Source organism: Primulina tabacum, chromosome 12, assembly GCF_025594145.1.
Source record: "Primulina tabacum isolate GXHZ01 chromosome 12, ASM2559414v2, whole genome shotgun sequence".
Lineage (NCBI taxonomy): Eukaryota > Viridiplantae > Streptophyta > Magnoliopsida > Lamiales > Gesneriaceae > Primulina > Primulina tabacum.
The window spans coordinates 16,414,745-16,431,041 of record NC_134561.1 but is presented as its reverse complement, the minus strand read 5'-3'; the positions used below and the strand labels follow the sequence as shown (position 1 = coordinate 16,431,041).

Here is a 16,297-nt window from a genome sequence, read left to right as displayed (position 1 = left end):
TACCTGAACTTAATTTGGCATACCTCTCACAGCATCAAACTTACACGGATTCTTCAAAGTCTTGAAGCTCACATGTCCCAGTTTTCGATACCATAGGTCTAAATCACTCACCTTGGCACTTAGGCAACTATCACCTTCTCCCATTTGATAGTGATTGTCAGTAGAACGAGTACCTGACATTACACAAACATTGACATCATTAAAAACTTCACAATTATTTTTACTGAACTTAACATGTAAATTATTGTCACAAAGTTGACTTATGCTTATTAAGTTTGAGTTAAGTCCTTCAACATGTAGAACATTATGAAGTTCAGGAAGTCCGTCAACATTCAGAGTTCCTTTGCCTACAATTCTTCCTTTGGCACCACCACCATAGGTTACACGCCCACTTTTTACTTCAACATAATCCGTGAGGTGTTCTTTAGATCCGGTCATGTGGTGTGAGAACCAACTGTCAAAGTACCATGCACCTGCAATGTTAGTTTTTAAAGAAGTATAAATGACATTGCAATGAATAACAGCTTTTGGTACCCAAACTTTCTTCACAGGAGGTTTCTTGACTATTGTGTTGCGCCTGGTGTTGGGCAACACAGTGGGCAACACCAGATTTGCATGCCAGTTAATATAGTCATTCCTCAGTTTAAAACAGAAAGGTTTGATGTGACCTGGCCTATGACAGTAGTGGCAAATAAAATGTCGCTTTCTTTGCTTTGATTTAGAAGTTGACACTGGCTTCTTGGTTTGTGGCATCTTCACTGGCGGGTCAACTTTCAAATGAGAAGAGGAAGCTCTGTTTTGTTTCAGCAATTGTTCCGAGGCTTGCTTTGAGATTGGCAGAGTCTTCATGGTAGGTTTCACTATTAAGGGGACAGAGCAGTCTTCACTTGCCTTTACAAACACGGTTGATTTTGATTTAGAGTTGGAAGTTTCACCATGTTCATATGTGCTTTCAACATATCCAAGACCAGTTCTGTTGTCCTTTTCCATAGTTAGCATTGAGTCAAGTTTTGATGAACTTGAGCTAAATTTAGCAATAGTCTTTGTGGCCTTCTCAAGATCATCCTTGACTTTGCACAGTTCGAGGTCCTTCTTACTCAACAAGACATCCAGTCGAGACATGCTACTCTTTAACTCAGTATTTTCCTTTGAGAGCATAGAATTTATTTTATTTCTTTTGATCCAATCTCCGTATAGTTCTTCATACATAGCCTGCACACTTTCAAAGGTGAGTTCATCAGAATCAGTATCCTGTATTTCATGATTACCTGAGTCATTGTGAGATTTAGCATTGAAACACAAGGATTTTGAAGTGGTGTTGCAGCCCGGTGTTGCAACACCAGAGGCAACACCGTGCGGGTTGACTTGCAGCTAGCATTTTTCCTTCAAAACAGCAGTGTTTGTAGACAGTACGTCCATTGGGATTCTGTAAAATTTCCTGCAAACAAAAACAACAATAAACCAGAATCAATCACTTAGTGTATCAAGCGTTGGCTCTGATACCACTTGAAAGGAACGTTGCTCATAAACGTACAGGAAATAAATTAAAATATTATAATGTGTGTATCAGAAGTTAGTGTTGTGCTCTGGTGTTGTTAACACGAGCACACAACATGCAGCAGAAATTAAGTATTAACACACAAATATAACTTTAATAAATTAATATCAGATTTAAATTATGCACAAGTACGAATACTTGTGCGATGCCTCATGGCAAAAAAATTCACTAGAAAAATTATGTAAATCGTTTACACCAAAACAATACTAGTGAGAAAACAAAACCAAATTCTTTGACACTCCAATGAATTAAAAATGCATCAAAATAAACCACATAAAAACTAGATGCATAAAATAAAAACGTATTGCTTAAAACAAACACAACCACTCTTCGACCAACACTCTGCGTCAGTGTTGTTCTTGAGTGTTGTCAACACCAATCAGCAACACGGTATACGTGAATCAATCACACAAAATCTTCAACACGAAAATCTTCAATATCTGAACTCTCTGTGTGTTCAGAAAAATCCAACAGCTCTTATACGCTGTAAAGTGATCACCCGATCACACAAAAACGTCTCCTCAAAATATAGGTTCGGCTTTTGTATTTTTCTTCTATGTATGCGCCCCTCTGCCGACCTCAAGAAAGAGTCACACCAAAAGACTCGAGAAGCTTCAAACGAAAAAGACTCTCTTCTCTCCAACTCTCTCCTTTAGACTCCTGCGGCCGTGAAGTTTTTCATCTATATATATATAACCAATGCTTGACCTAAAAAGCATTCCATAAAATAGTCCAAGAAAATATAGAAATAATATTTTCATTAGAGATAACACTATTTTAAACATGGATAAAATATCTTGGAGATAAAAATCATATTAATAACAAATCATATAATATTAAGATATAAACCAAGCAATATCTCATAATCAAGAAATAAGTAAACCAAGATATTATCATTTAAAATTAAATCAAGCAAGATTTGAAAATCTAGAAAGACAAAATCTTAAATTGATAATATCAATTTAACAAAATAATAAAGGAATAAAATATTTCTTTCAATGTAAATGGAGAGCATTAATGCATATAGAACATCCACTTATGGGGAGAGGATTGTGCCACGGGTGGCAGCAAGAAGGTATACGAATATTTGGAATCTAATTAACACGAGTGAAAGAAATTGATAGGCATACAGATGACTTAATTCCCCTTAAAAATTTCACGACTTTATCTAAATATATGATCATCTGGAAAAGAAACAAAGTTTTATAGTAGGTGTTCAGTGAGTGAATTTTTGACTTGAGATTTATTGACTCTAATGTAAAAACAATCTTATTTTAATAATATTTTACAGTTTATTCAATTATGTTATCTACTTTATCTGTATACACATGCAAGCTGCATATATAAACTCCTTGAATATATAACAGGAACCATGATGTCTACCTCTCATCGTAAGATGGTGAAACTCATTAGGAAGTGTATCATATATTCTAAACAGGTCCCTAGTCGAATCAGCCGCTTAAAATTAGGATCAAGGTTGTTTGAGCTTGAGATTAATATCTGTGATGTAAACGTCGTGTTTCATTGGTAAAGGCATGAAGATGTCCATTCATATAGATGAGTGATCATTTGATGATTCCCTGAACAACTCTCCATCGGACTGTCCAAGTGGTTATCATTTATTAAGTGGAATAGTACATAGTTATGGTTGTATATCATTAGTCTTTTGACTAGGGGCAACATAGATGATCTATGTATTAGCATGCACTTTAATCCGTTTACCGACTCCATTGAGGGTCATCAGGTGGCATGTTGGGTGTAGTTTCGAAATACGTACTAGCAAATGCATTGTAGTTGGAGATTCATCATTTGCCTACAAGTGAAGATATCATATGTGATTTAAAGAGTTAATTAGGCAATGAATCTCTAACCAAATTAAGACATGAATTTTGGAAACGGATTTTCTCAGTTGCACATATCATGTCACTATTATTACTCAAAAATACATCAAATTATTATCGAATTCATATGCAACTCTCGATATACCAATGATTGTTGATTCGACCGGGATATATGAGTTGAAGGAACTGTACTGTATGTTAACCATAACTTAAGGTTTTTGTAGACACTATAAGTGATACCTAGGGGATCATAAGATGATGCTACTAGACGCTCTTGCCATAATCCAATGGGTGCAGTCAGACTTGAGTTCTGACATTTTTATCAAGGGGTTGATGAAAAGAATGTGACTAATTATGGTAAGCCCATATAAAAATATATGTTATTCTGAATCACAAGAGGTTGTGAACTCATGGTATTGAAGGATCGTTTGCTGGGCACCTAGAGGTGCTTCAAACAAAATATTCTCCAAGAGTTGCAATAGCTCGTGTTCTAAGAATGTATACACCGATGAATTAGATCGAGTTTGGAGTTTAAACCAGGAGGAAAACACTCGAAATAATCCTTCGTTAATAAACACTGATATATTTTGTATATCATGTGTAATTGAATAACTGAAAAAAGGGTATATTAGTTTTTGCATTCATCAGTTCAGTTATGGTGACAACTGAACTGATGAATACTCCAACTAATCCAAACAGTTTAAAAACAACTGTTAATCAGAAAAATACACAAGATATGTTTATGGATGTTCGGAGACTTCAACTGCTCCGACGTCACCCCTTCTACCCCCTCGGGTAGGATTCACTAGAAGACTTTGATTTATACAACTCTTTGTACAAACCCACTCATCTAGGACTTAAGCTACTGCCTAACTGAACTCCTAGAATTAGACTGAAGGCAGCACCTTTCAGTCAACACTTCTTTAACGTCTATGTGAGAAAGACTACATACACAAGTTTATTATCTTTGTTCAAGACTGTATTTGAGTGGTGGTGTGTGTGTGTGAGAACTGATCTCTGAAAACTACCCAAAAGTGTTCTCACACACTGAGGGAAATATGCTTCTAAACTAAGCTAATAACACGATGAAGTGTTCCCTCTGGACTGATTGCTTCTTGTAAGCTGGTATGCAATATGCGTGCCCTCTCTTTTTATCTTCACACACTCTAGTATGTACTCTTACTTCTTTGCTGATGGTCTTGAGTGTGTATATATAGAGGCATTTAGATCGTACTTCAAGACTCATCACATGTGATCGTTGCAGCTTTGAATTGTTTCTTTGGTATATGTGTCTTGACTTTTCTTACATGCCTTCAGGAATCTCTCAGCTTTAATCTTTGCTGCAACGTCCATTATTGTACCTTTGATTGTACATGTATTTTTATCTTTGTGCGTAGCTGGAGTCCACTGTAGATACGCTTATCTTGATCTGTAACTGAATGGTCCCTAACTGGTCATCTGAACTGATCTTCAGTTGGGCTGGTGAAATCAGTTGACTCGTCAGTTGAACTGATTTTACTCTTTCAGTTGAACTGGTCAGCTGGGTTCTTCATCAGTTGAGTTCTTCATCAGCTGGCCGGGCTTCTGAAGGTCTTCTACTGAACTACCTATCAGCTGGACAATCAGTTGAACCGTTCTTTGAGATATCAGTTGAGCTGAATCAGTTTAGTCGATCAGTTGATGTTTTCAGTTTGCATCTCGATGGCTTCAGTTTTGACTCGTTTAACTGATCAGTTCGAAGCCTGATCAGTTCCAGCTTCCTGCGCACTTAGGTAAATTATTAGAAACAAAATAACAAGTTTTGTTAACATCAAAATCAAGATTGCGAACATGAAATGTTCCAACAATCTCCCCTTTTTTGATGATCACAAAACTTGAGCAATTAAAAAAATGATTCTCCCCTTTTGTGAGAAACAAAAAGAAAACAACTTTTTTAAAAAAGGTTTTTCAGTTCTTTGGTTCGAGGAGTATCAGAAAGAGACGCTCCCCCTACAACTGAATGAAATAATTTGAAAATAGTTTTTCAGTTCGAGAGATAATTCTAAACAAACTCCCCCTCAGAAACTGAATTAAAAACTCCCCTTCAAAATTATAATCATTTACGCGATTAATGAAGTTTCAGTATCAATCAAGCACTTTGGACAACAAATCTTAAGATAGCAATTCAGTTATGTAAAGTCTAACTGGATGAACAAGATGTTTATTTAATCAAATAAGCGTCCCTTGTATTATACTTTTGCGCACATCAACAAGTGTAAGGGAAATTGCCACTCCACTGGCAGACTTTAAATAACATCAAACATCAGTTAGTTTACACATAATAGAACTGAATATACTAACAACTGGTCGCCTTGAATGCTGCGAGGATTTCACGTTTCTTTTGCCAGAAGATCAGTTAGTTTGCTTTTTGGACTTGATCTCTGTGCTGGCTAACTGGTCGAGCTGACTCAAACTGGACTCAACTGATGCTGAACCGCATTGATCATCTATATTTGATCTGATATGGCAATGAAGCGGCGGCACTTCTGATGGTTAAGTTTAACTTAACTCATCAGTTTCAGCTGGTAGTTAGGTTTCGTCTGTTGATCAATTGGACTGATAGACTGACAACTGAAATTTTGTCCTTTGAGCAGTTTAGTTGAACTGCTGTCAGCTGAACTCAAAGCCCTGCAAACTACTTAAAACAACAAAGTTAATGAATCGAGAGAAGTGGCTACAATGTTAGTTGCTGAGCCAAGAACATTCTCTCTCCTCATAACAAACCCATAAAATATTTAAGTGGATTTTGAAATCCATTTTAAAAACATATTTTAAAATATCAGTTTTCAAATGTTCTTCTTAAAACAGCTAGCTCTGATACCAATTGAAGGATCGTTTGCTAGGCACTTAGAGGTGCTTAAAAAAAATATTCTCCAAGAGCTGCAATAGCTCGTGTTCTAATAAATTATACATCGATAAATTAGATCGACTTTGGAGTTAAAACCAAGCGAAAAACACTCGAAATAATCCTTCGTTAAGAAACACTGATATATTTTGTATATCCTGTGTAATTGAATAACTGAAAAAAGGTAGATTAGTTTTTGCATTCATTAATTCAGTTATGGTGACAACTGAACTGATGAATACTCCAACTGATCCAAACAGTTTAAAAACAACTGTTAATCAGAAAAATACACAAGATATGTTTATGGTTGTTCGGAGACTTCAACTGCTCCTACGTCACCTCTTCTATCCCCTCGGATAGGATTCACTAGAAGACTTTGATTTATACAAGTCTTTGTACAAACTCACTCAGCTAGGACTTACGCTACTGGCTAAATGAATTCCTGGACTTAGACTGAAGGCAGCACCTTCCAGCCAACACTTCTTTAACGTCTATGTGAGAAAGACTACATACACAAGTTTATTTTCTTTGTGCAAGACTGTATTTGAGCGGTGGTGTGTTTGAGAACTGATCTCTGAAAACTACCCGAAACTGTTCTCACAAACTGAAGGAAATATGCCTCTAAACTAAGCTGATAACACGATGAAGTGTCCTCTCTGAGCTAATTGCTTCTTATAAGCTGATATGCAATATGTGTGCCCTCTCTTTTTATCTTCACACACTCTTGTATGTGCTCTTATTTCTTTGCTAATGAACTTGAGCGTGTATATATAGAGGCATTGAGACCGTACGTCAAGACTCATCACATGTGATCGTTGCAGCTTTGAATGCGTTCTTTGGTATATGTGTCTTGACTTTTCTGACATGACTTTTCTGAGGTCCTCGGGTGCCACTACTGCCGACCCAAGCTGGCTCACTGGTCCCCGCCCTCGGCTCTGGCCTCATCAGTACCTACAACAATCAAGTCTAGTGAGCCTAAAGACTCAGCATGCATAAATCGCATCTAACGAGTAAAAATCTGAATTTAAAATCTGCATGAGTTAACATATCCTGTCTGAGGCATACTGAAAATAATCTGTACTGAGCAATTATAATACGTGCATAAATGAACTGATAATAACAGTAAAAATGTCTGCTCCTTGGAGCCTGTACTGAAATAACTGATAAAATTTTCTGTTGAGTTTATGTTTTACGCCTGTGGCCACTGCACTAAGCTGAACTGATCGGTAACTGGCTACCGGGGAGGCTGAAACTGAACTGAGCTTGTCGGTCACTGGCGACCGTGTGGTACCATACTGAACTGATCGGTCACTGGCGACCGTATAAAATAACACTCCCACATAGTGAATGAACCACAAGCCATATCGCATAAATCTCAAAATAATCATTTTCTATTTAATGCACGTAAAATAATTAACTGGCATAATGAAAATGTCCCGTAATTTTACCAACTGGATTGGATTGGATCGTCCCCAGGCTCGCTGCAACCTAACTGTGCTATGAAAATATGCAATAGCTTAAACTTGACCAACTATGTAATTTACGTTCAAAATATGCGACTATGACGCCTAATGACTTCGCATTTAATCATGACTCCGAGCCAACCTGAACCGACACTGAACCGACGTATAGTCATGATTAAAATACGCTGAAAAATCATAAAATAATGTTCCTAAAATGATAGGGTCGAAATCTAGGTGGAATGGAGGCCAAAACACGAAACGCTCTTTCGAGAGTCAATTTGGCACATCGCACCGTAAATTCTCGTACGACCTCGAAAATGATCCGAATGACGAACGGTCGAAAACATGACCTTCCCAACTCAATGAGGCACTGTCCAGTCCAAGGTCATGGGCTAAAAGCCAACCAAGAACTCAAACGAGCCTTCTAAATGACACAGCAACTTGCTGTAATTTCCAGCAGCTGCGCAACTACAAGACTTGCGTTGGTTTCGAGACTATCGGCCATTAGGGGCGTGAACCACCAACCAGAGACTCTTACCAACATCCCAAGGAATGATTTGAACCATGGCTAAGGGCCCTAGGCCAGCCACAATCCGCATCATACCAAAACTCAACCGAAGGGTCCAACCGAGAGCAACGTGCATGCGTGTGTAGTGTTTATGCTATGATCGATGTCTCGTGTCATTCCAATGGCCATTTGATTGACCATGGCACAATCTAGACATCTAGGAGCATGATATGAACCGTGGCTAAGGGCCATAGGCCAACCAAGATCCATACCAAGCAACAAAAGAAACGAAACCATATGCTGAAAAATGGAAGGGGCCGAATGGGGAAAGGGGCTGTTCTTGTTGATTATTTAAAAACCGATGAGCCCTGGACCAAGCCACCAAAAGGGCAACTTAATCACGTCTTAGACATGCTAGGGGAGTGATCCAACCATGGCTAAGAGCCCTTAGGGCAGCCAAGATCAGATCCAACCCCTTGACACAAAAACTGAAATTTTCGAACACAAATCTGCGCCTATGGGAACTTGCTGTCATTCTGAATTTCCAGCAAGCATGGGGCTGGTTTGAATGGACCAAAATGGTCCTAATGCATCCTATTACGTGTCTAGGAGTCGCCTTGGGAGCCTGGAGTCGAACCAATCACCTGAAACTCACAAACCAAGAAAAACGTGAAGCTTGCTAAGAAATATCAAAAATTCTGCATGTGTTGTTTTCAAAAGTTTTGACATGGATCTCGATTTTTGCTTGAATAAACATGATCATGTACTGAAAAATAAATGATAATATGACTTGATTGAGGTTTGAAAGAAATCTAGACATGCCTGGTTTCGTTTCGAAAGAAAACGAACGAAACGACGACGACGCGGCGCGGAGGAGGTGGAGCGCTTCTCTTGTTTACCTTTCTTGCTCTCGATTTTTCTTCCCTTGCTTCCTACTGAATTCCCACGGTTTTCCTCTCTCAAAAACACTCTGAATTTCGTGACTAAGGGAGGGGGAATGATGGTTAGGAGGGTGAGGGAAGTGGGTGCAAGATATAAGGAAAGAATCAAGACCAAGTCTTCTCATTTTTGAATTTTGAATTATGGTTTGATATCAAATGAGTTGGTGGATGCTTCTAGGAGGTAGTGGCCGATTTTTCTTATTTTCTAGTCTAGAATATGTCCATTTATTTAATTAAATTGTGCTCTCAAAAATCCTAGAATTATCCTACTAATTACATGCAAAGAATTGGTCAAAGTTGATGAGTTGGAATGAATTGCTTAATAAATCCATGGGGCCGAAATCATGCTAATAAAATGAGTGGGAAGTGTTGGTTATCTAGTCAACTAATAATCCTTGAAAGCCTTACTAATCCTTTAAATAATTTAGTGAGCTAACCCCTTAATTTAATAACTTAAATGAGCTCATTTCTTAATCACCTCAAATAATTAAATTAAATCCTCGAACCTCCCTTACTAACTTAAATGAACTTACTTGCTAGCTAAATTAACTTCTGGAAATATTTCTCGAATCTTAAATTCTACCTCAAAACTTCGACTCCGGTCCGGCCTCACTGAAATAACTGAAATGCTAAAAATCAAACTACTGAACTGAAATAATGAATAATTAACTTCAAATAAATGCATTTAAAATAATCATGCAATGAAGTCAATTAAATTTAAAAATCTAGAATTATGCATGGCTTATACGTCTACTGATTTACGGGTTCTACAATCCTTCCCCCCTTAAAAGAAATTTCGTCCTCGAAATTAGAACTTACCGAAAAACTCAGGGTATCGACTTCTCATCTCCTGCTCAGACTCCCACGTAGCTTCCTCCTCTGAATGGTTGAGCCATTTGACTTTGACTCGCTTAACGAGCTTGTTCCGAAGTTTCTTCTCTTGTCTGTCTAGGATCTGCACGGGTCTCTCCTCATAAGATAAGTTCGGAGTAAGCTGCAACGGCTCGAAATTCAGCACATGCGAAGGATTTGCCATATACTTCCTCAGCATGGAGACGTGAAAGACATTGTGTACTCCGGCCAGATTTGGCGGAAGAGCCACACGATAAGCAAGCGTCCCAACTCTGTCAAGGATCTCAAACGGTCCAATGAATCTCGGACTGAGCTTCCCTTTCTTGCCAAATCTCATGACACCCTTCATAGGTGCCACTTTCACGAAGACATGATCGCCCACTGCAAACTCTAACTCTCTCCTCCGCTGATCGGCATAACTCTTCTGTCGACTCTGAGCAGTCCTCATTCTATCACGGATCTTGACTACTACATCTGCTGCCTGCTGAACAATCTCTGGACCCAACTCTGCTCTCTCTCCTACTTCATCCCAATGAACAGGAGATCTACACTTGCGGCCATACAGCGCCTCATACGGAGCCATACCTATAGACGACTGGAAACTGTTGTTATAGGTGAACTCTACCAATGGTAAGTTCGACTCCCAACTCCCAGAGAAATCAATGACGCAAGCACGGAGAAGATCCTCTAAGATCTGAATAACTCGCTCCGACTGTCCATCTGTCTGCGGATGGAAAGCTGTGCTAAACAGCAACTTCGTACCCATAGTCGAATGCAAACTCTTCCAAAACGAGGAAGTGAATCTGGGATCTCTGTCGGATACGATAGAAACTGGAATACCGTGGAGTCGGACTATCTCTCGGATATACAGCTCTGCATACTGAACCATGGTGAAAGTCGTCTTAATAGGCAAGAAGTGCGCTGATTTGGTAAGACGATCTACAATCACCCAGATAGCATTCGATCCTCTGGCTGACCTCGGCAATCCGGTCACAAAGTCCATGGTAATGTTCTCCCACTTCCACTCGGGAATAGGAAGAGGCTTGAGCAAACCTGCTGGTCTCTGATGCTCGGCCTTCACTAACTGGCAAGTCAGGCACTCGGATACAAAACGCCTGATGTCCTTCTTCATCCCTGGCCACCAATACAATAACTGCAGATCTTTGTACATCTTCGTACTCCCAGGGTGAATGGAGTACGGGGACGTATGGGCCTCTGATAAGATGTCTGCTCGGATAGAATCACTGCTAGGAACCCATATCCTATCTCGGTATCTCACAATACCGTCGCTGACTGAATACAAAACACTGCCCTTGGCTTCATCTCTCTTCTTCCACTGTGCCAACTGCTCATCTGCGGTCTGACCACTGCGAATACGGTCCAAAAGGGAAGACTGAATGGTCAAGGTAGATAGACGAGGAACTCTACCTCGAGGGTAAGTCTCAAGATCAAACCTCTGCATCTCGATCTGAAGAGGTTTCTGAATCGTCAAGTGAGCCATCACTGCGACTTTCCTGCTCAAAGCATCCGCAACTACATTAGCTTTACCCGGGTGGTAGCTAATGTCACAATCGTAGTCTTTCACAAGCTCCAACCAACGCCTCTGACGCATGTTCAGCTCCTTCTGCGTAAAGAAATACTTGAGGCTTTTGTGGTCGGTAAAGATCTGACACTTCTCTCCATACAGATAGTGCCTCCAAATCTTCAAAGCAAAAACTACAGCCGCTAACTCTAGATCATGGGTAGGGTAATTCTTCTCGTGGATTTTCAGCTGTCGAGAAGCATACGCTATCACTCTCCCATGCTGCATCAAAACTGCACCTAAACCAAGCTTCGAAGCATCGGTATACAGGACAAACTCGCCGGGCCCTGATGGCATGGCCAAAACTGGTGCTGAAATAAGAGCTTGCTTCAAAGTATCGAAGCTCTTCTGACACTCCTCGCTCCACACAAACTTCACATTTTTCTTTGTCAGTGCTGTGAGTGGAACGGCAATGGATGAGAATCCCTGAATGAACTTCCTGTAATATCCTGCTAGCCCAAGGAAACTGCGGATCTCGGATGCATTCTGAGGCACAACCCAATCTCTGACTGCTACAACTTTCGCCGGGTCTACCTCAATGCCACTGCTAGAAACAATGTGGCCCAAGAACGCCACCTTCTCTAACCAGAATTCGCACTTACTGAACTTTGCGAATAGTTTATGTTTCTGCAATGTCTGCAACACTGTGGTCAGATGCCTGCTGTGCTCCTCCCGACTCTTGGAGTAGACGAGAATGTCATCTATGAACACTATCACAAACTGGTCGAGGTACGGCTGAAATACGCGATTCATTAGATCCATGAAGATCGCTGGCGCATTCGTCAGACCGAACGGCATCACTAGGAACTCGTAGTGACCATAACGAGTCCTGAAAGCTGTCTTCGAGACATCAGCATCTCTCACCCTCAACTGGTGATAACCGGAACGCAGATCTATCTTGGAGAAAATCGAAGCTCCCTGCAACTGGTCAAACAGATCCTCAATCCTCGGCAGTGGGTATTTATTCTTCACTGTAACCCTGTTCAACTCCCGGTAGTCAATGCAAAGCCTCATCGAGCCATCCTTCTTTTTCACGAATAAGACTGGCGCGCCCCATGGAGAAAAGCTCGGGCGAATGAACTCCTTGTCGAGAAGTTCCTGAATCTGCTTCTTAAGCTCTGCCATCTCTGTCGGTGCTAGTCGGTACGGCGCTTTGGATATCGGAGCCGTACCTGGCATAAGCTCAATGGAAAACTCCACCTCTCTCTCGGGTGGCATACCAGAGACGTCTTCGGGAAAAACGTCTAAGAAATCTCTGACAATCGGAACATCTGAGGCTGACTGGCTGGGTTCCTCGGGGACAGATAAAAAGGTCGCTAGAAATGCCCGACACCCTCTATGCATGAGTTTCCTAGCCTGAACATAAGGAATAATGCGCGGTAAGGGAAAGTACCTGTCCGGCTCAAATAAGAACTGTTCCATTCCAGGCGGTCGGACAAGAACAGATCTCCGCTGGAAGTCTATCAACACTCTGTTCCTCAATAGCCAGTCCATCCCTAGGATGATGTCAAATTCCGGCATCGGTAGCACAATCAGATCCGCATAAACAAGATTACCGTGCAACTCAAGGTCTATATCTCGGATAACATTGGTAGCTGCCATCTCCTCGCCTGACGGCAATACTACTGAAAAGGCTGTATCTAGCCCAATGGTCTGGATCTTGAGGAAGTTAGCAAAGACCTCCGAAATAAACGAGTGAGTGGCCCCTGAATCTATCAAGGCCTTGGTAGCGGAACCAGATATAAAAATTCTCCCTGAAAGAGCGGAGCTCTAAGTTGAATTCCACTACAAGATCTAAACTTATAGACATGCAAAGGTAAAGGTTCCTCTAGCTTAATTTCCCCGAAATAAATCTGAGTAGAGCATGCAATCCTATAACAGTTCTAAATTCAAAATCTAAATCCCGATTCCCAAAACGCGGAAATTCAAATAATAACTTAAAGTTTAAAGGTACCTGTCAACAACATAGTCTCCGGGTTGGCTTCCGCGGCATGGAGAGCAAAAACTCTGCCTTGGGTAGGCAGATTCCTCTGAGGGCACTGCAGCAACATGTGGTCTGGACTGCCACACTTAAAACACTTTCCTGAGCCAGCCATACATGCTCCAGGATGGCGACGTGAGCACCTGGGACAGACTGGGTGCTCCTGAGTCCTCGGGGCTGGGCGTCCCCGCTGCTGCTGCTGCTGGCCTCTGTTCCTGGGCGGTCCATGAAAAGGCCTCTTATTCTGCTGCTGATGCTGATGAGGAGGAGGGCGGTGCGGTGCCTGGACTGGGCGCTTGCCCTGGCGATCCCTCTCGATATCCCGCAGATCCTGCTCTGCGGCTAAGGCCTTGGAGACGGCAACCTCATAAGTAGCAGGGTCAGATACCCTAACATCCCGGCGCAAGATCGGCCGTAAACCCACCAGGAAGTGCATCAGCTTGGCTCTGGCATCATTCGCTATCAGGGGCACAAAGTGACAGCCCCTCTCGAACTTACGGATAAACTCCGTAACCGACATATCCCCCTGTCTCAGGCTCATGAACTCGGTGGTCAGCCTGGTGCGAACCTCCTCAGCAAAATACTTGGAGTAGAAAACCTCCGTAAAGCGGGTCCAAGAAAGTGTAGCCAATGTCAGGGCTACCGAAGCTCCTTCCCACCATAAGCGGGTGTCTCCAGTGAACAGGTAGGTGGCACATCGGACTCGGTCTGCGTCCCCCAGCTCCATAAAATCGAAGATAACCTTGAGGGATTTGATCCATCCCTCGGCAACCATGGGGTCAGATGCCCCAGAGAATTCCTTCGGGCGCATCTTCATGAATCGCTCATACACAGCCTTGGGCCCTGTCGGCCTGGCTGCGGCTGCGGCTACGGCTGCGGCATTGCCCCCCGAAAACTGTGCGAAGAATTGTGCCATCCCAGCTAACATCTGGGCACTCATGTCCGGTGGGGGCGGTGGAGGAGGTGGTAGGTCTCCCTCTGGTCTACGCTCCTCCCTGTCTTCTCGGCGAGGCTCCTCCTCTCTGTTGCGCTCTAAAATGCGTCTAGGGGGCATACTGTTCCAACATAACCCATACGTAACTAACATGCATAATTTCATAATTTATTTTAAATGAACTCTGAAATACTGAAAATCTGGAAGCATGCTGACAAACTAATTCATGCTTTAACTAAAATGCTGAACAAAATGCTGAACTGAAAAACTTACAGACCAAAGGCGTGGCTTCGTGAGCTTCTCGCGGTCAGTAGTAGTGAAACCCTATACAAAACCACCGCTCTGATACCGGGAATAAGACGTACCGTCACCCCGATTGGGAGAGTAGGTGGGAGATTGTTACGTTTTATTCACACCGGGATCCCTAGACTTAGATATGAGTCGAGTTAACGAGTAAGAGTCGAAGAGTTTTATCTGTATTTACTAATGTGTCATAATTACTGATTAATGTGTTATGATTGGTATTTAATTGCATGACATGCATGTATACATGTTTTATACTGGGATTTGTTCACACCGGAGTATCCGGCTATTTTTGTGTCTGTATGTGTGCATGACAACAGGTGAAACAGGATCAGGGTCAAGTAGAGCGTGACTGAGATTGGATAGCGTGGTGATTTCGGGCGTGAGGAATGAACTGGTAGTTTTACATTTGTTATGTAGTTTGTTGTAAACGCTATTTTGTATGACTTTAATGGAACAAGACATGTACCGTCGTTTGTTGAAATAAAATGGAGATAACGTTGATGTATGATTTATTTACAATTATTTTTGATATTAAAAGCAAAATTTTGACCCACATTTTCTAGCAAAGATCCAATTAATCCCAAAGACAATTGAGTTAGTACCAGGGTCCCCACAACAGGTGGTATCAGAGCGATAGATCCTTAGACTGAACTAGAAGTAAATGGGCAGGGGTAGATCGAGTCATCTTCCTTGCTTTGATGATGCTAGCATACTATTAATTGTATGTTGATTTACATATGTTATATGTGAAAGCATGTTTCTTGTAGTAATACATGTTTACCTGTTTATCTGATTGATTGCGACATGTATTAAGAATAAAATGAATCAGAACCGATTCTGGAACAGAGGTATATGATCAGAGAATGACTGAAACAGATTGTATAGATTGTGTACTAATTCGTTTGAGAATCAGATATGCCTCCTCAAAGAGCAGCAGTGCCTGTGCGTCCGGTACCAGAAAAGGGCAGTACTTCTAATGATCCGATGGATGTTACTGCGACACCGATGGAGACACTACTGAAACGGTTTCAATCCTTTAAACCGCCGACACTTAAAGGTACTGAGAGCGCTATTGAGTACGAAAGCTGGTTAGATGACATCGAGATGTTATTTGAGTCCCTTGATTATACCGATGAACGACGAGTGAAGTTAATTGGCCATTAACTGCATGAAGTCGCGAAGAATTGGTGGTTTACCACATAAAGAGCATTGGAGCATCGTGGCACCGAGATCACGTAGAAAGTTTTTAAAGCAGAGTTCTATCAAAGCTTCTTTCCCGTGTCTTACAAAAAGGATAAATGTGCTGAGTTTGCCAATCTGAGACAGGGACAGCTGAACATCGAAGAATATGTGGTAAAGTTTTCGACATTGCTCCGATTTGCTCCTCACATGGCAGGGAATGACGAGGCCATTGCAGATCAGTTTATCAACGGCTTGAATCCCGATA

The 16,297-nt window shown here is 41.3% G+C and overlaps 1 protein-coding gene across 1 annotated transcript in view; it reads right to left on the bottom strand.

Moving 5' to 3' along the window:
• LOC142520232 (uncharacterized) overlaps positions 1-16,297 on the bottom strand; it is a 32,597-nt gene that overhangs the window by 4,024 nt on the left and 12,276 nt on the right. Inside the window, exons 3-4 of the mRNA XM_075623236.1 lie at positions 10,015-12,307; positions 24-1,268 (exon numbers count right to left, since the gene is read on the bottom strand). Of these exons, the coding sequence (XP_075479351.1) occupies positions 24-1,268; positions 10,015-12,307 (3,538 nt within the window). The remainder of the gene's footprint in view (positions 1-23; positions 1,269-10,014; positions 12,308-16,297) is intronic.